Source organism: Heptranchias perlo, chromosome 5 (genome assembly GCF_035084215.1).
Source record: "Heptranchias perlo isolate sHepPer1 chromosome 5, sHepPer1.hap1, whole genome shotgun sequence".
Taxonomy (NCBI): domain Eukaryota; kingdom Metazoa; phylum Chordata; class Chondrichthyes; order Hexanchiformes; family Hexanchidae; genus Heptranchias; species Heptranchias perlo.
The window spans coordinates 93,620,073-93,638,679 of NC_090329.1; the positions used below are offsets into that span (position 1 = coordinate 93,620,073).

Genomic DNA, 18,607 nt, shown 5'->3' on the forward strand with positions numbered 1-18,607 from the left:
AGGAGGATTGTCCTCCTCCAAGGTATCTTTTTCCGGAAGCTCTTGCTACTGAGAAGGACTTGGAGGAAAGAGAAAGGACACAAGTTATCATGGCACTGAAAGGCTGGACATTAGCATGTGACAGTCTTGAGAATGCAGCTTGAAGTTGTGAAGCTTGCTGAATATTTGCTGAAGTGAATGAAGGATTACAAGTAATATGTAGACTCCCTACTCTGATAAACTGCTTGCCTTCTCCGATGCTCATGGCTTTACCTGGGCCACTAATCTCCAGGTCTTCAGCTTTGCTTGGACGAGGGCAATTCTGTCACGTACTCCTCCCCTGGTCTTGGTCCTCTTCCTGGCATTATATGCGGCTTGGTCCTCCAGAAATTGAGTCAAGAGTTAGTGAGTGGCTGTTGAAAAGGAAAGTGATGATGTGTAGGACTTGAGCATATAGTGCACCAACTGAGAGCTGGAAAAGAAGCAAGATGGAATTAAGATGAGGAGGCATGCGAAGTACGGGAGGAATTGCTGGTTGTTCGTGTTTGGAATGAGAGCTGTTGCAGTGTGTCCTTGTGATTGTATGCTGAGGGGTTAAAAGGAGTTTTGGCAGATGTTGAGGTGAAGAGCTGTACTCATCCCTTGCTCATGTGACGTCATTGAACCTCTTTCTACATTGAAACCAGGTCATGGGAATGATGCTGCTGGCACTGACCACCTGAGCCTTCTCTATCCAGGCCTACTGAATGGTCACCCTGAGTACACTCATGTGGGTGCTGGTGTATCCCTCCTTACCTTGATCTGCACTAGTGGGACATCTGAAAACCTGGGGCAAGCCCTGCAATTTGTTCTCCTACTTGATCCTTCTTGCAGCAGTCTGACATGCAAATCAGCCAGAACGGAATGCAACCTCGTTGAGATGCGTTCCCATTTTCAATAGGCCTTGGGCAGCCGGCCAGAAAGTGTGCAGAGAAAATGGGCGGGCGGAGTCCAGCACGTGAGTGCAAAAGACAAGTCTGAAGCGTTTGCAACCATCTTCAGCCAGAAGTGCCGAGTGGATGATCCATCTCGACCTCCTCCCGATATCCCCACCATCACAGCAGCCAGTCTTCAGCCAATTCGATTCACTCCACGTGATATCAAGAAACAGCTGAGTGCACTGGATACAGCAAAGACTATGGGCACTGACAAAATTCCAGCTATAGTGCTGAAGACTTGTGCTCCAGAATGAGTTGCGCCTCTAGCCAAGCTGTTCCAGTACAGCTACAACACTGGCATCTACCCGACAATGTGGAAAATTGCCCAGGTATGTCCTGTCCACAAAAAGCAGGACAAATACAATCCGGCCAATTACCGCCCCATCAGTCTACTCTCAATCATCAGCAAAGTGATGGAAGGTGTCGTCGACAGTGCTATCAAGCGGCACTGACTCACCAATAACCTGCTCACCGATGATCAGTTTGGGTTCCGCCAGGACCACTCGGCTCCAGACCTCATTACAGCCTTGGTCCAAACATGGACAGAAGAGCTGAATTCCAGAGGTGAGGTGAGAGTGACTGCTCTTGATACCAAGGCAGCATTTGACAGTGTATGGCACCAAGGAGCCCTAGTAAAATTGAAGTCAATGGGAATCAGGGGGAAAACTCTCCAGTGGCTGGAGTCACACCTAGCACAAAGGAAGATGGTAGTGGTTGTTGGAGGCCAATCATCTCAGCCCCAGGACATTGCTGCAGGAGTTCTTCAGCGCAGTGTCCTGGGCCCAACCATCTTCAGCTGCTTCATCAATGATCTTCCCTCCATCATAAGGTCAGAAATGGGGATGTTCGCTGATGATTACACAGTGTTCAGTTCCATTCGCAACCCCTTAAATAATTAAGCACTGTGAGCCCGCATGCAGCAAGACCTGGACAACACCCAGGCTTGGGCTCATAAGTGGCAAGTAACATTCGTGCCAGATAAGTGCCAGGCAATGACCATCTCCAACGAGAGTGAGTGTCTAACCACCTTCCCTTGACATTCGACGGCATTACCATCGCTGAATCCCCCACCATCAATATCCTGGGGGTCACCATTGACCAGAAACTTAACTGGACCAGCCATATAAATACTGTAGCTACGAGAGCAGGTCAGAGACTCTGTATTCTGCGGCGAGTGACTCACCTGACTCCCCAAAGCCTTTCCACCATCTGCAAAGCACAAGTCAGAAGTGTGATGAAATACTCTCCACTTGTTTGGATGAGTGCAGCTCCAACAACACTCTCAAGAAGCTCGACACCATCCAAGATAAAGCTGCCCGCTTGATTGGCACCCTATCCACCACCCTAAACATTCACTCCCTTCACCACCGGCACACAGTGGCTGCAGTGTGTACCATCCACAGGATGCGCTGCAGCAACTCGCCAAGGCTTCTTCGACAGCACCTCCCAAACCCGCGACCTCTACCACCTAGAAGGACAAGAGCAGCAGGCAGATGGGAACAACACCACCTGCACGTTCCCCTCCAAGTCACACACCATCCCGACTTGGAAATATATTGCCGTTCCTTCATCGTCGCTGGGTCAAAATCCTAGAACTCCCTTCCTAACAGCACTGTGGGAGAATAGTCACCACAAGGACCGCAGCGGTTCAAGAAGGCGACTCACCACCACCTTCTCGAGGGCAATTAGGGATGGGCAATAAATGCCGGCCTTGCTAGCGACGCCCACATCCCATGGACGAATTTTTTTTAAAAGCCCATCAATCATAGTAAAATGTGGCCCTGGAGTTAAAATTGCTGTGCCTCGTGCTGGCAACATCAGAGTTTTGCTGCTTCCCGCGCCCCCCCCCCCCCCCAACTGCCCAATTTCTGCCCCAAGTTAAAATCGGGGCTTCTGTTTCCTCCCTTCTGACCTGTTTTTAAATTCAATTTGGTGCCTTCCCCCAATTCAATACCACTTTAATCTCCATTCGTCTCCCATGTGGTACTCTGTCAAAGGTTTCCTGAAAGACCAAATGCACCACATTCATTTGATCCACATATTTCTCACCTCAAAAGTACTCTCAAGTTTGTTGAGCACTATCTTCCTTTCTGAAATCTTTGGCTACTTCAAAATGATTTTCTCCATCTAGCTATTTTTAGTAATTTCATCTTTGAGGATTCCAAAGTTTCACTACCACAGACACTAGATTAACTGACCTTTTAATTACCAGTGTTAGTTTCTAGGGCCTCTGTTATTTCTTGCTCTCGCTCTTGCTCTTTCCCTTTCGCTCAGACCCCATCTGGAGTACTGCGTTTGTTTTGTGTACTACACCTCAGGAATTATATATTGGCCTTGGGGGTGCAGTGCAGATTCACCAGAATGATAATTTCACTCTCCAAGCCTCAGCCTCAGTATCAGGACATGATGCATAAACTTAGCTTGTATTCCCTTGACTATAGGAGATTGAGGGGGTGATCTGATTGAGGTGTTTAATATGTTAAAAGGATTTGATAGGGTAGATACGGAGAAACTATTCCTCTTGTGGAGGAATTGAACAAAGGGATGTATTCTAAAAATTAGAGCTGGGCCATTGAAGAGCGAAATCAAGAAGCACTTTTTCGCATGAAGGATAGTAGAAATTTGGAACTCTCTCCCAAAAGGCTGTGGATGCTGGGATAATTGGAGCTTTCAGGACTAAGAGATTTTTGTTAGGTAAGGGCATCAAGGGATATGGAGCAATGGTGTGAAATGGTTTCTCTCTTTCTCTCTCCACCTCTGCCTGACCTGAGTTTTTCCAGCAATTTCTGTTTTTATTTTCTATTTTTATAATGCCTTTCACAACCTCTGGATGCCCCAAAGCACTTCACGGCCCATGTAATCACTGTTGTAAAGCAATGAAAAATCACAGCCAATTTGAACACTTGTTGCATAGAAAGATTACTAGTCATTGCCAGGGAGTGGTCAGTGCTGTTAGAAAATAAAAGGGCTTAAAGATGTTTTGTGGTATAGAGTGGGCACACGTGTCAGTGCAGTAAACCATTCGAGTTGTCAGCCTCTTTCAAGCTGTTGGTCAGCTTTTACTATCGACCTATGACATGTGAAGACTTGGAGTTAGATGGAGTGCAGTGGTACATAGGCTTGGTATAACCAACGTTTCATTACTTGCTTTGCAGTACACAAAAGCATAGCATGAGTGATGATTTAAAAATTTAAAGGGGACATGAGTGCTGAAGACATAAATATTCTCCAAGGCGCCATGCTTCTTTGAACATTTTGGTATTTGAAGCCTGATTTGGTACATTGACATTTTGGAGTTGACTAATTCTGAGTGTGACTCAAGTTTTTTTTTAAAAAACTTATCATTCCAACACCATTGCACAATGACAAGAATTATCAAATAAAGCCAGTTAGTACATTCACACAAAGGAACATACACCGTATCTCAAAATAGCAGCTATAACTTGTCTTGTGTGAAGGTTTATTTTATTCAATGCAAGAGTTGGTGGGGGAATATTAGGACATCCATTACTGGGACTCTCTGAAACCAATAGTTCACTTTGAATTTTTCTGCCTCAAGTTTATGGGCAACAAACAAAGGGAAGAAAGTACTATCTGATTCCAGTCCTGGTCTCTGACCCAACAAGTTTGGACAGGTGCCAGTCCCATCTTCCCAATGATTTAATTGGTTGGTACAGACAACCTCCGATGCCAAAGCGGGGGGCGCGGAAAGATCACTTTATTTGTAAAATGCTGATGGTAGGCGTGTATGAATGTTTTCACTACTGGGTACTTGAGCATAGTTCACGTTATTGGTAAAATTCTCCTTCGCCCTTTTTAGCTTAGCCCTTTTTTATTTCTCCACGTACAAGCCCTTTCATACCACTTAGCTCCTGTAGGTGAAGAATGTTGTCCAAGGATGTTGCATGTACTATTTTTCAACTGGTTGCTAGGAAGCACATGTCAGCCTAACAATAACTTGCTTACACATCTTTCTTGCCTTAGTTTGCTGCACCAAGCAGGCTGTTCTGCCTCTCCAACTAATGCACCAGATTAAAAGGGACTGAACCTCTATTTATTCCAAAGTACTGCACAATGGTGCTCCCAGCAAGCAGAGCTGTCATCTTATTTGCTCATTTTAAACTTAATTTCTCTTTCACTCTCCCAGCTTCTGAGGCACAAGTGAAAGTGGAGGACAAAAAAGGCCAGTCAAGCAGTCACTCAACTTCTACTTCTGGACAAAGTGTGAACTCTGGAACCAAACAAGGTGTGTGATTTAAATCTTAGTTATGTGAATTTGATTTAGAAGTGGTATTTTGACACAAAATGCTTTGTCTAATGGTGTATCTATATTAAAAATCTGTTTATTTTCTTCAACTCTATTCAGTCAACATTAATAAGGGAAACTGCCAAATAAGCATTTATAATGGGGAAAACTGTATCTAAACATGTCAGCATTTAATAAGAGGAAATGGAACAACATGCTTTTGTGGTTTAAGGATAGGGTGACTGAACACCTCGAGAATTTTCAGTTAATCAGAGAGAGCCAGCGTGAATTTGTGAAAGGTAGGTCGTGCCTGACAAACCAGATTGAATTTTTTGAAGAGGTGACTAAACTAGTGGACAGGGGAATGTCAATGGATGTTATTTATATGGACTTCCAGAAGGCATTTGATAAGGTCCCACATAAGAGACTGTTAGCTAAGATAGAAGCCCATGGAATCGAGGGAAAAGTACGGACTTGGTGAGGAAATTGGCTGAGCGAAAGGCGAGAGAGAGTAGGGATAATGGGAAGATACTCACATTGGCAGGATGTGACTAGTGGAGTCCCGCAGGGATCTGTCATGGGGCCTCAATTATTCACAATATTTATTAACGACTTAGATGAAGGCACAGAAAGTCTCATATCTAAGTTTGCCGATGACACAAAGATTGGTAGCATTGTAAGCAGTGTAGATGAAAACATAAAATTATAAAGCGATATTGATAGATTAGGTGAATGGGCAAAATTGTGGCAAATGGAATTCAATGTAGACAAATGTGAGGTCATCCACTTTGGATCAAAAAAGGATAGAACAGGGTACTTTCTAAATGGTAAAAAGTTAAAATCAGTGGATGTCCAAAGGGACTTAGGGGTTCAGGTACATAGATCATTGAAGTGTCATGAACAGGTGCAGAAAATAATCAAGAAGGCTAATGGAATGCTGGCCTTTAGATCTAGAGGACTGGAGTACAAGGGGGCAGAAGCTATGCTGCAGCTATACAAAACTCTGGTTAGACCGCACCTGGAGTACTGTGAGCAGTTCTGGGCACCGCACCTTCGGAAGGACGTATTGGCCTTGGACGGAGTGCAACGTAGGTTTACTAGAATGATACCTGGACTTCAAGGGTTCGGTTACGATGAGAGATTATACAAATTGGGGTTGTATTCTCTGGAGTTTTGAAGGTTAAGGGGTGATCTGATCGAAGTTTATAAGATATTAAGGGGAACGGATAGGGTGAATAGAGAGAAACTATTTCCGCTAGTTGGGGATTTTAGGAGTAGGGGGCACAGTCTAAAAATTAGAGCCAGACCTTTCAGGAGCGAGATTAGAAAACACTTCTACACACAAAAAGGGTTGTAGAAGTTTGGAACTCTCTTCCGCAACGGCAATTGATACTAGCTCAATTTCTAAATTTAAATGTGAGATAGATAGCTTTTTGGCAACCAAAGGTACTAAGGGATATGGGCCAAAGGCAGGTATATGGAGTTAGATCACAGATCAGCCATGATCTTATCAAATGGCGGAGCAGGCATGAGGGGCTGAATGGCCTACTCCTGTTCCTATGTTCCTAACCAAATGAGTCGCTCAGTGCATTTTTGGCAGGAAAATTATGTTACACTTTTTTTCTTTTTAGTAGCTGAAATTTCAAATGTCCAAGATAAGGCTTTAAACTAATTTAATAAAATTACATGTTTTACTGCATCATTTAAATTTATTCATTAAATTATTTTTTGTCCTTTTTAATGGTTTCATTTCAAGGTTTTCCGTGAAGGCCAATCCATGTATCTATTCTTCAGAAGTGCAACTTCCTACTGTCAGACCTAAATCTGCCCATACTAGCCTGAAACTGTGTCTCCTGGTCCTATTCACGTGGTTTATTTTGAAGTACTTTTTCCACATTTACTTTCTCCATACAGTTATTTTGTACTCCTATAACACCACCTTTTAGACATCTCCTTGTTGAATTGCTGCTCTGCATTGGTTGGACATGTTGAGTGACAAGACTTTTAACACTCCAAGGTCTCCTTCAACTCCATTCTTACCTATTTCAGCACCATGCATGGAGTATGTGTGTTACTCATTTGCCTATTTGCCCTCTTGGCTTCTCCCTCTCTTTCCCCCACCCCCACCCACCTACCTACCTTCCTTTCTAGTTTGTGATTTTTGATTGCTGTCTCAATATTGCTTAGGAGTCTCTTCCTACTTGGTTTAAGTGTAACTTATTTCTCTTGTACTTGTCCTTTTAGTTCTGAAAATAATCCATTATTTATGGAAGTACCGTTTGTATTTTCACCATGTTGCCAGTAATTCACATGCATCCTTAATTTTCTTGGTAAACTCTCCCCCTTTCCCAAAAACCAGAAGTATGCCAAAGAACATTACTTTGCACCCTCTATCTTTTGAGTTTTGAGGCAGTCCTCATGTACTTTGAAAGCCTGTATATTTCTCCCTCGATCACTGGATCCCTTCCTGTTCCCCTTAATGCTCCTTCTAACCTTATCTCCAATACTGCTCCAGCTCCAGGTAGACAACTTATAATCCTGTAGATACCGTCTTTGCTTGTCTACGATTTCAAAGAATCCCCCATGACCACCATCTCTATGACTAACAGACTGCGTCTTTTGTTCCAGCTCTGTCATCTGGTTTTCTAGCTAAAAGGAATCTGGTCTCAATCAGAATTTAGCTTTAGCGAATCTAGAGGTCGTTGACTTGAAATTAATTTTGAGTTTCAGTGCATTGAGTCCATTTTTTTTTAATGCAAGGACAGTTGAAACCTATGATGTGTAGAACTTGCATATTGTGGCAGTTTCTGGAAACTGTGTGCCCAGGACAACCACAGGTGAAGAATCATAGGTTACAGCCCAGAAGGAGGCCATTCGGCCCATCGAGTCCATGCAAGAGCAATCCAGCTAATCCCACTCCCCCACCCTATCCCCGTAGCCCTGCAATTTTTTTGCTTTCAAGTATTTATCCAGTTCCCTTTTGAAGGCCATGATTGAATCTGCCTCCACCATCCCTTCGGACAATGCATTCCAGATCCTAACTTGCTGTGTAAAAAAGTTTTTCCTCATATCACCTTTTGATTTTTTTGCCAATCACCTCTGTCTCTGGTTCTTGACCCTTCCGCCACTGCGAACAGTTTCTCTCTATCTCTTCTGTCTAGACCCTTCATGATTTTAAAAATATCTATCAAATCTCCTTGCAACTGTCTCTGTTCCAAGGAGAACACCCCCATCTTCTCCAGTCTATCCACGTAACTGAAGCCCCTCATCCCTGGAATCATTCTAGTAAATCTCTTTTGCACCCTCTCCTAGGCCTTCACATCCTTCCTTAAGTGCGGTGCCCAGAACTGGACACAATACTCCAGTTGTGGCCGAACCAGTGTTTTATAAAGGTTCATCATGACTTCCTTACTTTTGTACTCTATGCCTCTATTTATAAAGTCCAGGATCCTGTATGCTTTTTTGACCACTTTCTCCACCTGCCCTGCCACCTTCAACGATTTGTGCACATATACCCCCAGATCTCTGTTCCTTGTACCCCTTTTAGAGTTGTGCCGTATAGTTTACATTGCCTCTCCTCGTTCTTCCTACCAAAATGTATCACTTCACATTTTTCTGCATTAAATTTCATCTTCCACATGCCTGCTCATGCCACCAGCCTGTCCATATCCTCTTGAAGTCTATCACCATCCTCCTCGCAGTTTACTACCCTTCCAAGTTTTGTCATCGGCAAATTTGGAAATTATGCCTTGTACACCCAAGTCCAAGTTACCAATATATGTCTCGAGGTACCTCTTGGTGCATTAACCTTGAGCTCAGAAGCTACTGAGCTTGAAAAACAGTTAGGAGACATTCTGCACTATACAGAAGGATGAAGTGTTCATCGAGTGCACATTTTAGAAAGTGATTGCCCCAAAGAGAGGAATAGCAAGGAAAAGAAGAGAAAGTGGGTCGTCATTTGCTTGAGGGCAAGGAGGAGGATTTGATAAATACAGCATAGGAAACTCTTGGCGGTCTCAAGCTGTCTGATAGGTATACAATGCTAACTACCCATAACTCAGGTGTGAGTGACTGGGGAATTGAAATTACAAGAAATACTGCAGCATCAGGGAGAAGGTGGTTATCCACGGAGGGAACAGTTAAGTGCAGGAATGCAGTGGTAGTGGGAAATTCAGTGGTGAGAAGAGTGCTGTGTTGTCTCCCAGGTGCCAAGGTAAGGGACACTAACTGGGTCCAGAAGCTCTTGGAATGGTAGAGAAATCAGTTAGAAGGCATGGTCCATGTTGGGACAGTGATGTAGGGAATAAAATGATTCCAATCCTGCATAACGTTTGAGATAAATCAAGAAGCAAGACTTAAAAGGTAGTAATCTTTGGTAGTGATCACTGCCAATGCCATGCACTGACTAGTACAGAACAATCAGATTAGGAAGGTGCATGCATGTGAGGTAAAACATTTTGGAAGTAGGAGTAAGAAAAAGCAATGCTTTTTAAATGAAGTGGGGAACAGAGGGATTTTGGATAGGAGAAGTCATTAAAGGTGACAGTGCAAGTAGAAAAGGCCATTTTAAAAAAAATGGCACACAGAATGCTTGGTTTCGTATTTAAAAACAGAAAATACTGGAAATACTCAGCAAGTCAGCCTTCCTCGACTTCTCTATTTCCATTTCTGGGGATAGACTGTCAACCAATATCTGCTATAAGCCCACTGGCTCCCACAGCTACCTTGATTACACTTCCTTCCACCTAGCTTCCTGTAAGGGACTCTTTCCCTTCTCCCATTGTCTCCATCTCTGTTGCATCTGTTCTGACAATGCCACCTTCCACACCAGTGCTTCCGATATGTCTTCCCATTTCCTCAACTGAGCATTCCCTTCCGCTGTAGTTGACAGGGCCCTTGACATTGTCCGTCCCATTTCCCGCACTTCTGCCCTCACCCCTTCCCCTCATTCACTCCCAGAACCTTGTCCTCACCTTCCATCCCATCATCCTCTGCCATTTCTGCCACGTCCAGCACGATGCCACCACCAAACACGTTTTCGCTTCCCCTCCAATTTCAGCATTCCAAAGGGACTATTCCCTCCGCGACACCCTGGTTCACTCTTCTGTCACCCCCAATAATTGCTCTCCTCCCCATGGCACGTTCCCGTGCGCGTGCAGGAGATGCAACACCTGCCCTTTCACCTTCTCTCTTCCCATCATCCAGGGCCCCAAACACTCCTTCCAGGTGAAACAGCGATTTACTTGTACTTCTTTCACTTTTTAGTATACTGTATTCGCTGCTCACAATGCGGCAGCCTCTACATTGGGGAGACCAAACGCAGATTGGGTGATAACTTTGCTGAACACCTCCGCTCAGTCCGCAAGCGTGACTCTGATCTTCCGGTCGCTTGTAATTTTAATTCTCCGTCCCACTCCAACTCTGACCTCTCTGTCCTCAGCCTCTTACACTGTTAGAACGAAGCTCAACGGAAGCTCGAGGGACAGCACCTCATCTTTCGATTTGGCACTTTACAACCTTCTGGACTTAACTCTGATTTCAATAACTTCAGATCGTAACCACTGCTCTCATTTTTTTGGACAGCAGGTGCTGGTGCCATTTACAGCCCCTCTTGACCCATCTTTTGTTTCTTTACTTGTCCTATTACCATCCTCCTTGCCTTGCACCTTCATCCCTTTTTTGTCATTTAATCACTCCTGCCCTCCATCCTATCAGAGACCTTCCCTTTTGTTCTTCCCTCCCCATTCCCTGGCTCTGTACTTCCTTAAAAACTGTTTCATCAGAACTGGAAGAAGTTGAAGATTTAAAGGTCATCAACCTGAAACGTTAACTCTTTCTTTCTCCACAGATGCTGTCTGACTTGCTGGGTATTTCCAGCATTTTCTGTGTTTATTTCAGATTTCCAGCATCCACAGTATTTTGCTTTTGGCTTGGTTTTGTATCTTGTGACATCAAAATAGAAGTACGGTAGTAATTTTGAATTTGAAAAGACCTCAAATAGGCTACAGATATGTGCAGTTTCGGACACCACCTTGTAGGAAGGATATGAAAATGAGGGAAAAGTTGCAGTGTAGATTCACTTGGATGTTGCTTGGGATGAGAGGTTACATTCATGACGAGAGGCTGGAAAAGTTGGATTTTTTAAACTAGTACTGAATAGGTTAAGGGGTGATCTAATCGTAAGCTTCAAAATTATGAAGGGTTAATGATAAGGTAAATAGTGATATTGTTTTCATTGGTTGGTGAGAAAGTAACAAGAAGGTACAAAGATTAGGAAAAAATCTATTTGCATGGAGGGTGGTTAGAATGTGTCATTCTCTGCCACAAACTGAATCTGTAATTTTTTTTAAAAGCAATTAGACAGTTGCTTGAAAAAGAGGAATATTTGAAGGGTGAGGGATTGGGTCAAAAGCGAGAGCAGATTTGATGGGCTGAATGGCCTGTTTCTCTGCTGTAACATTCTCATTATATAATAGACACCAATGAAAGAGTTAATATGGTGATCTGCCAAAGTATAATTTTTAAAAATGAACATTTTGAATAAAGAGAATAATGTTGGTTTTCATTGAGGTTGTGCTTACATCTGGGGGAAAAAAATGTTGCTTGGTTTATAGATCTTCCTGTTCTTCGTGTTGATGACAAGCAAAGACTCGCCAAGGAACGCAGAGAGGAACGACAAAAGCAGCTGGGTAAGAAAATACATATATTTGATTTTTTGTTTTACATTTGGAAAAATATTTTTCACAAAGGGATTATTAGGATATGAATTATATTACCAACTACTAATGCTAAGTCAACAATAATATTTTAGAAGGGAATTGGATTAGCAATTAATGAAAAATATAGAGTATGCTGAGAGCAGCAAAATAGGATTAGACTACAGTTTGAGCAAAAAATGTTTAAATTGCCTCATTTGAAGCAATAAATTAAGTTGAACTTTTTGTTCACCAAAAAGTTCAACTTAATTCACCTCTTCCCTAAAAAAAAACGAGCTGCATCAACAGAAGTTACTGATTATCCTTGTGACATTAATGCTCCTGCAGGCATAATGGGCTGAATGGTATTCTTCTGATTAAAATTTCTATGATTCATGTTTTTTGGGAAATATTTCATGGCTGATCTTGGAAGGCTAAGTCTTAATTTGATTATGGTGTCAATTGTTAACTTATTTGACAATTATTGAAGTTCACTTCATTTTTAAACAATATGATGGGACCAACAACAATTTTTCACTTTTAAAGAATGCTGATGTTTTGTCTGAAATAAAAATTACATTCATACACCCTTTCAAATGTACATTTTCTGATAAATTCAGAAGCTTATTCTCTGCCATTTATATGATGCAAGCAACACTGCAATTTCAGCTTTTTTAGAATATGTATTCATTTGTCCAAGCTCCATTTAATAGGATATTGTTGTCATTGCAAGGGGGAGTGAAAATCATCCTGGATCAATTTCTAGTTTGAGAATTTTGACTATTAAAAATAAAAGTAACACTTCTATTATACACATACAATGAAAGACAAGTCAATGGCAGAAGTGTGCCAAATTTAAAGACAGCTTTGATTTCAATATTAGTAAAAACAATGGGACCCCACTTGCATCATGTCATCAAATACAGTGCTTACTTTAGAACTGCTGATGTCGTTTTACACCATACTAACAGATTATTTACTGTTAACTCACTGTCAAACATCAATTAACAAGTGCAAACATAATCCACAAGATATAATACACAGATGTAAGAATTTACCATGGTTAACTATAAGGTTAAGGATGCATATCATTTGAAGGCTGAAGACTCTACCAGGTAGGTAATCTATTGTTGACATTTTATACTTAATGCACCATTGTGCAATTGACACTATATAATTTTGAACTTTTAATATTTCAAGAAACTTTCAAATTTTATTGCTATGATTTGAGAGATTTGTTCAGGTTCATTTGAGAATAGTTAACTTGAGCTATGATTTTGTTTTATTGGTATTTAGCTGCAAGGGAACAACTGTTGCTTGAAAAAGAAGAAAAAGCAAGACAGCATTATGAAAGACAACTTGAAGAACGCAAGAAGAAAATTGAAGAACAGAGACTAAAAGAGGAAAGACGGCGTGCTGCTGTAGAAGAAAAACGGAAGCAAAGACTTCAAGAAGAAAAAGTATGTTTTATGAACAATTACAATAAACTTAGAGGAATCTTGCATTGTGCACCTCCTTCTCCCCGTCTTTCCTTCCAACTATAATCTTTCAGTTTTTAAAACCAAGCTGAATGTTGTTTAATTGATTCATTCTGATTTTGCCTTATCTTCGATTACTTTCAAAATTGGTGTGCTGCATTATGAATGTTGGCCAATGGTAGTGATGAAAGCATGAGCCACATGCAGTACATTATTTGACTGGTATGCTATACTGGGAAAAACTTGAGTGGCAGGGAAATGGCCACTATTTGCTGAATCAGTTGCAGAACTGTAAAAGTTATTTCTTGTAATTGGGTTTACTGTGGAGACCCATTATATTTGTTTGTATAATTGAACACAGCAATATTTGGGTATTAACAAAATATGGAAAGATTTTTGTACTGGAAACATGCCATATTAATTTGTATTAATACACTGAGCAATATTTCCATGTTGTGTGGTACACTTGAGATGAGTACTTTAAGTTAATGCAAGCTTTTCTTCTTGAAGGAACGGCATGAAGCAGTTGTACGCCGCACAATTGAGAGAAGTCAGAGGATCAAACAGAAGTCCAACAGATGGTCGTGGGGTGGAGCCCTACAAAGCAATGCAACCATCAATAGAGATGGTACATGTTATAGAATGTTTGGTAAAAGGGAAAATATAATTGCACTTGATAACCAGGTGTAGTTGAAGTATGGAATATCATATCCTATTTACTGGAACCAGTTCGGAGTGTTCTGTAATTGAGGAAAATGTTCTACTGTAAAAATAGTGCCTTTCGTTGGCTTTTTGATAAAGCACTTAATAGTTTTCCTGCCACATGTTCTTTTCCTGGAAATGAGCGTTCTGAGAAGTGATTTTTGAAATGTTCGGACAAAAATTTGTTTGTCCTTGAATCCTAATGACAATAGAAACTATGCCTTGTTGACGAAGTGAGATCTTTACAGTTCATTTAATTTATTGCTCTGGATGACATGGAATCGAGGGAAACTAATCAGTGTAGTCATTAATATGCCTTTGAGAGGAGTTTCTCTGTTTTGCAGCAGTTAGCATCTTGAGGTTTCAGATGTTAAAGTAGATGCTTAATAGTTTTGATGTGCAGTGTACAATGACTACAAAGAAGTTAAAATTTTATAATTGGCATTGTATATTGTATTACACCTCTTCCCTGCATTTTACAAATTTCTTTAACTTTTTGCTTTTTCAGTGTGATAATTTTACTTTGATCTACTTTTACTTTTGGCTGCTTCAATCATGTTTTGGTTTCTTTACTGAAAGTTCATCATTGTTTTGCATCTGTTCCTTTCTTGTCCAGGTGATTTTGTTGAATCTTCATACTCCTACCTCGATTTAGCAAGCCTTGAGTACCACTTAAGAAATAAGGGTGGTGCTTCTAAAGATGGTATAGAAACAATGATATTCCTCTCTTTACATATCATTCACATCTTGTAATAGGACTATCTCCCCTTCCAAATAATCAACCCATTAATCTGATTTTGCATGTGTTATATTCTAGCACTTAGTGTTCAGCTGCTATATACAGTTTCTTAAATCTCTACCTCTTATTGTAGGCTAATTTTTAGAGTTGAGCAGTGTTTTCTAGCACTCAAAATCTGAAAATAAATAAAAATGTTCTGAATGCAATTTAAATTGCAATGCAGTAAAATGAAAGTAGAAGTAAAATCATGATAGACTGTCCTGAGGTATAGAGAATATTAAATGTCCCTTTAACAGGAAAATCTAAAATTCTAGATGAATGAAGTATCCAATAATCAATCGCACATCCTTTTTAAAAGAATTGAAATCTGACTATTACTGATTTCATACGCGCATAGGAACAGGAGTAGGCCATTCGTCCCCTCGAGCCTGTTTCGCCATTCAGTTAGATTATGGCTGATCTGTTTCTTAACTCCATTTACCTGCTTTCGTTCCATATCCCTTATTAGCCTTATTTAACCAAAATCTATTGATCTCAGTTTTGAGATTTTCAATTGACCTAGTCTCAACTGCTTTTTGGGTTAGTGTTCCAGATGTCTGCTACCCTTTGTGTGAATAACTGCTTTGAGGTGTCGCCCTTGAATGGTCTAGCTCTACTTTTAAGGTTATGCCCCCTTGTTCTGAACTCCCCCACCAGAGGAAATAGTTTCTCTCTATCTACCCTGTCCACTCCTTTAATCATCTTAAACACCTCAGTTATATCACTCCTTAATCTTCTATACTCCAGGGAATACAAACCTAGTCTATGTAACCTGTGCTCATAATTTAACTCTTAGCCCCGGGATCATTCTGGTGAATCTGTGCTGTACCCCCTTCAAGGCCAATATATCCTTCCTGAGGTGCAGTGTCCAGAACTGAACGCAGTACTCCAGATGGGGTCAAACCAGAGCGCTCTTTTTGTCGAACTGCAACATCTTCACTGGGTTTTTTCCTCAATTTATATGGGCAGCTGATCCTTTAGCCAACTACTTTTCCCCACTAATCTTTTATAATGTTTACTTCTTGCTCTTTTTTTAAAAAAAAAGTTCAATTGAACCATTTCTAGGTTCTAATAAGTTTATAATGCTGCTTAATCCTGCAAGCTTACCTATAGAAGCATGCTTCATAACTTTCCTATCTTAGCTGTAGATCTGAAATATTGCAGTTGGTCTCACAAAGCTTTAATATTTGCAAAGGAAGCTTCAATGCTGTGCACAGGCAGTCAACTGCAAATATTTCCATTTGTTTTAGATGCAGATAGGCGATCAGTATCAACAATGAACCTTACGAAACATGCTGATCCTGTCATTAGCAAGCGGCTGTCATCTTCATCAGCAACATTATTAAATTCTCCAGACAGAGGTACCGTCTCAGCCTAATGTTTTCCTCCTTAAACTTTTTATATGAAGAAATACAAACACAAAGTAAGATTCTTTTGAGGGGTACAGTATAATGGTATATTTTTTCTTTTCACAAAAACACATGTTTAAAGTGATAGCAATTGGCTTAATATCAAAACAAATCTTCAAATTTTTATTTATCCTGACAAAACTGTTGTGTTGACAGAGTGAACAGGTGTTTTTGTTTTCCTGTTGCCAAAATAGTTTGTGTGACAGTAAACACTTGAGTTTTTACATTCTGAAAATGTTAAAATGAATGTAGCAGTACATTAAATTACATTGAGTTACATAATACTATACCTCGAATCTGTGAAGTCTGATTATGACTGCTGTCTCTATTTTACACCTTTTCATCCATCTTTCTTTGTTTATCCATTTTAATGTATTTGTTTCTGTTCTATTCTGTATAAAAGATCTATTAATTGTATTCATTTTTCCAAAAGCATCAAGACAGTGTCTGTTGTAAAATGTATGATTTTGTCACCGTATGCTAATAGCAGTTAAATATTTTCTTGTGCCAGTTCAGAAATGCCATGTTTATTGTAATTTACCGTTGATCAAAAATGTGCTTGAATCTAAAGCAGTTTTCCAGAGTATTGGGCTGGCATACAAGTGCACCTCTTATTTGCTGTTTCCCCCATTCCTTTGCCAACCAGGGAAATAAGTATTTGATAACTGTTCTGGAAGTTATCTGGAGACTTGTATTGGGCCATGAGACAATCGGGGGGGGAGAGGGATAGTTGAATGAATAGGAGAGACAAGTTAACAGTGTATTTGATTTGTGTACAGCTCTCAAGCAAAGGATTGCATCCTTTCTTAAACAGCCCTATAAGCCACGCTCTGCATCTACACCAGAAAAGTCCTGCTCAGAATCTAAACCAGGTGTTTCAAGAAAGATGAATGAATTTTACATTTGTCAGCGAACTGCTCATTAGCTGCACCATGAATTTAGTTGTGAAATTGTCTGGGAGGCACTTCCTTTTCTTTCATTATCCCATTGTAACAAACCAATCCAGTTTTCCGAAATAGATGCTAGTTGTGTTTCACCTCTTGGACTTGTGTATTGATTTTTCTTAAGAACGTTTCTTTAAAAAAAAATGAGGACAGAATTAAAATAGTAAAACTTTACATTTTTGGTAGTTCTGTCATTATGTCATGCTCCTACAAATCTAAATTTGACTATTTTACATTTATAGCTAGGCAAGTTAGGATTTCTGAAGGAACAATATAAATGAACATTTCTGAAATAGATCACTTTTAATATAGTAATTTTTTTCTTAATCACTTGGTTATACTGTTTTTTTAAAAAATGCAAATATCTAACATTCAGTGTTTGTTACTATTTGTACCTGATAACATTTACGATTCTAGATGCAGCAGAAAAAATGCTGCAAGCTTCTTACCGCATATGGAATCATTCTGCAGGGCAGATAAGATCTATCCTTGAACTATCTACCACTCCACTGCCTCTGTGTTGTCAGACAAGCAGTCTGACATCCACTCCTGGGTTAGCCATAATTCCCTTCAATTAAATAATGGGAAGATCAAAGCCATTGTCTTTGGCCCCCAAGATTGCCTATTTCCACCTCTGTAATATCAACAACAACTTACATTCACGTAGCGTCTTTGACGTAGTAAAACATCCCAATACGCCTCACAGGAGCGTTATCAAATAAAATTCAAAACCGAGCCACGTAAAGATATATTAGGACAGGTGGAAGAGTTAGGTTTTAAGGAGCTTAAAGGAGAAGAGAGAGGTGGGTAGGTTTAGGGAAGGAGTGCTAGAGCTTAGGGCCTAGGCAGCTGAAGGCATGGCTGCCAATGGTAGAGCAATTAAAATCAGGGATGCGCAAGAGGCCAGAATTGGAGGAACGTTGAGATCTAGGAGGGTTGTAGGGCTGAAGGAGGTTACAAATAGGGGAGGGGTGAGGCCATAGAGGGATTTGAAAACAAGGGTGAGAATTTTAAAATCAAGGCATTGCTGGACTGGAAGCCAATATCGGTCAGTGAGCACTGTGATGATGGGCGAATGGAACTTAGTGCAAGTTAGGATACGGGCAGCAGAGCTTTGATTGAGCTCAAGTTTACAGAGGTTGGAAGATGGGAGGCCAGCTAGGAGCACTTTGGAATAGTCAAAATTTTGGTCTGACTATGCTCCTGTAATGCAACTTGGGATGCGTGACTATGTTAAAGGTGGTATATAAATGCAAGTTGTTGTTGAGCAATCTGTGCAAAGACATTTTGTATCTCACCAGTTAAATCTTGTCTGTTTGCCAAAAAAGTGCAATAAGTTTTTAAATAGCTGTGGCTTGATTTTAGCTTAGTGTAATTTGTACTGTAAACCCTCCTGCTA

At 40.7% G+C, this 18,607-nt stretch overlaps 1 protein-coding gene across 4 annotated transcripts in view; it reads left to right on the forward strand.

Annotated features, from left to right (window-relative positions):
* Positions 1 to 18,607, forward strand: part of map7b (microtubule-associated protein 7b) — a 103,885-nt gene that overhangs the window by 45,553 nt on the left and 39,725 nt on the right. For 3 of the 4 annotated variants that reach the window (XM_067984806.1, XM_067984804.1, XM_067984805.1), the window contains exons 2-7: positions 5,104 to 5,202; positions 11,817 to 11,891; positions 13,194 to 13,357; positions 13,886 to 14,003; positions 16,106 to 16,216; positions 17,044 to 17,136. In XM_067984806.1, the coding sequence (XP_067840907.1) occupies positions 5,104 to 5,202; positions 11,817 to 11,891; positions 13,194 to 13,357; positions 13,886 to 14,003; positions 16,106 to 16,216; positions 17,044 to 17,136 (660 nt within the window). The remainder of the gene's footprint in view (positions 1 to 5,103; positions 5,203 to 11,816; positions 11,892 to 13,193; positions 13,358 to 13,885; positions 14,004 to 16,105; positions 16,217 to 17,043; positions 17,137 to 18,607) is intronic. The other variant, XM_067984807.1, reaches the window with a different exon arrangement.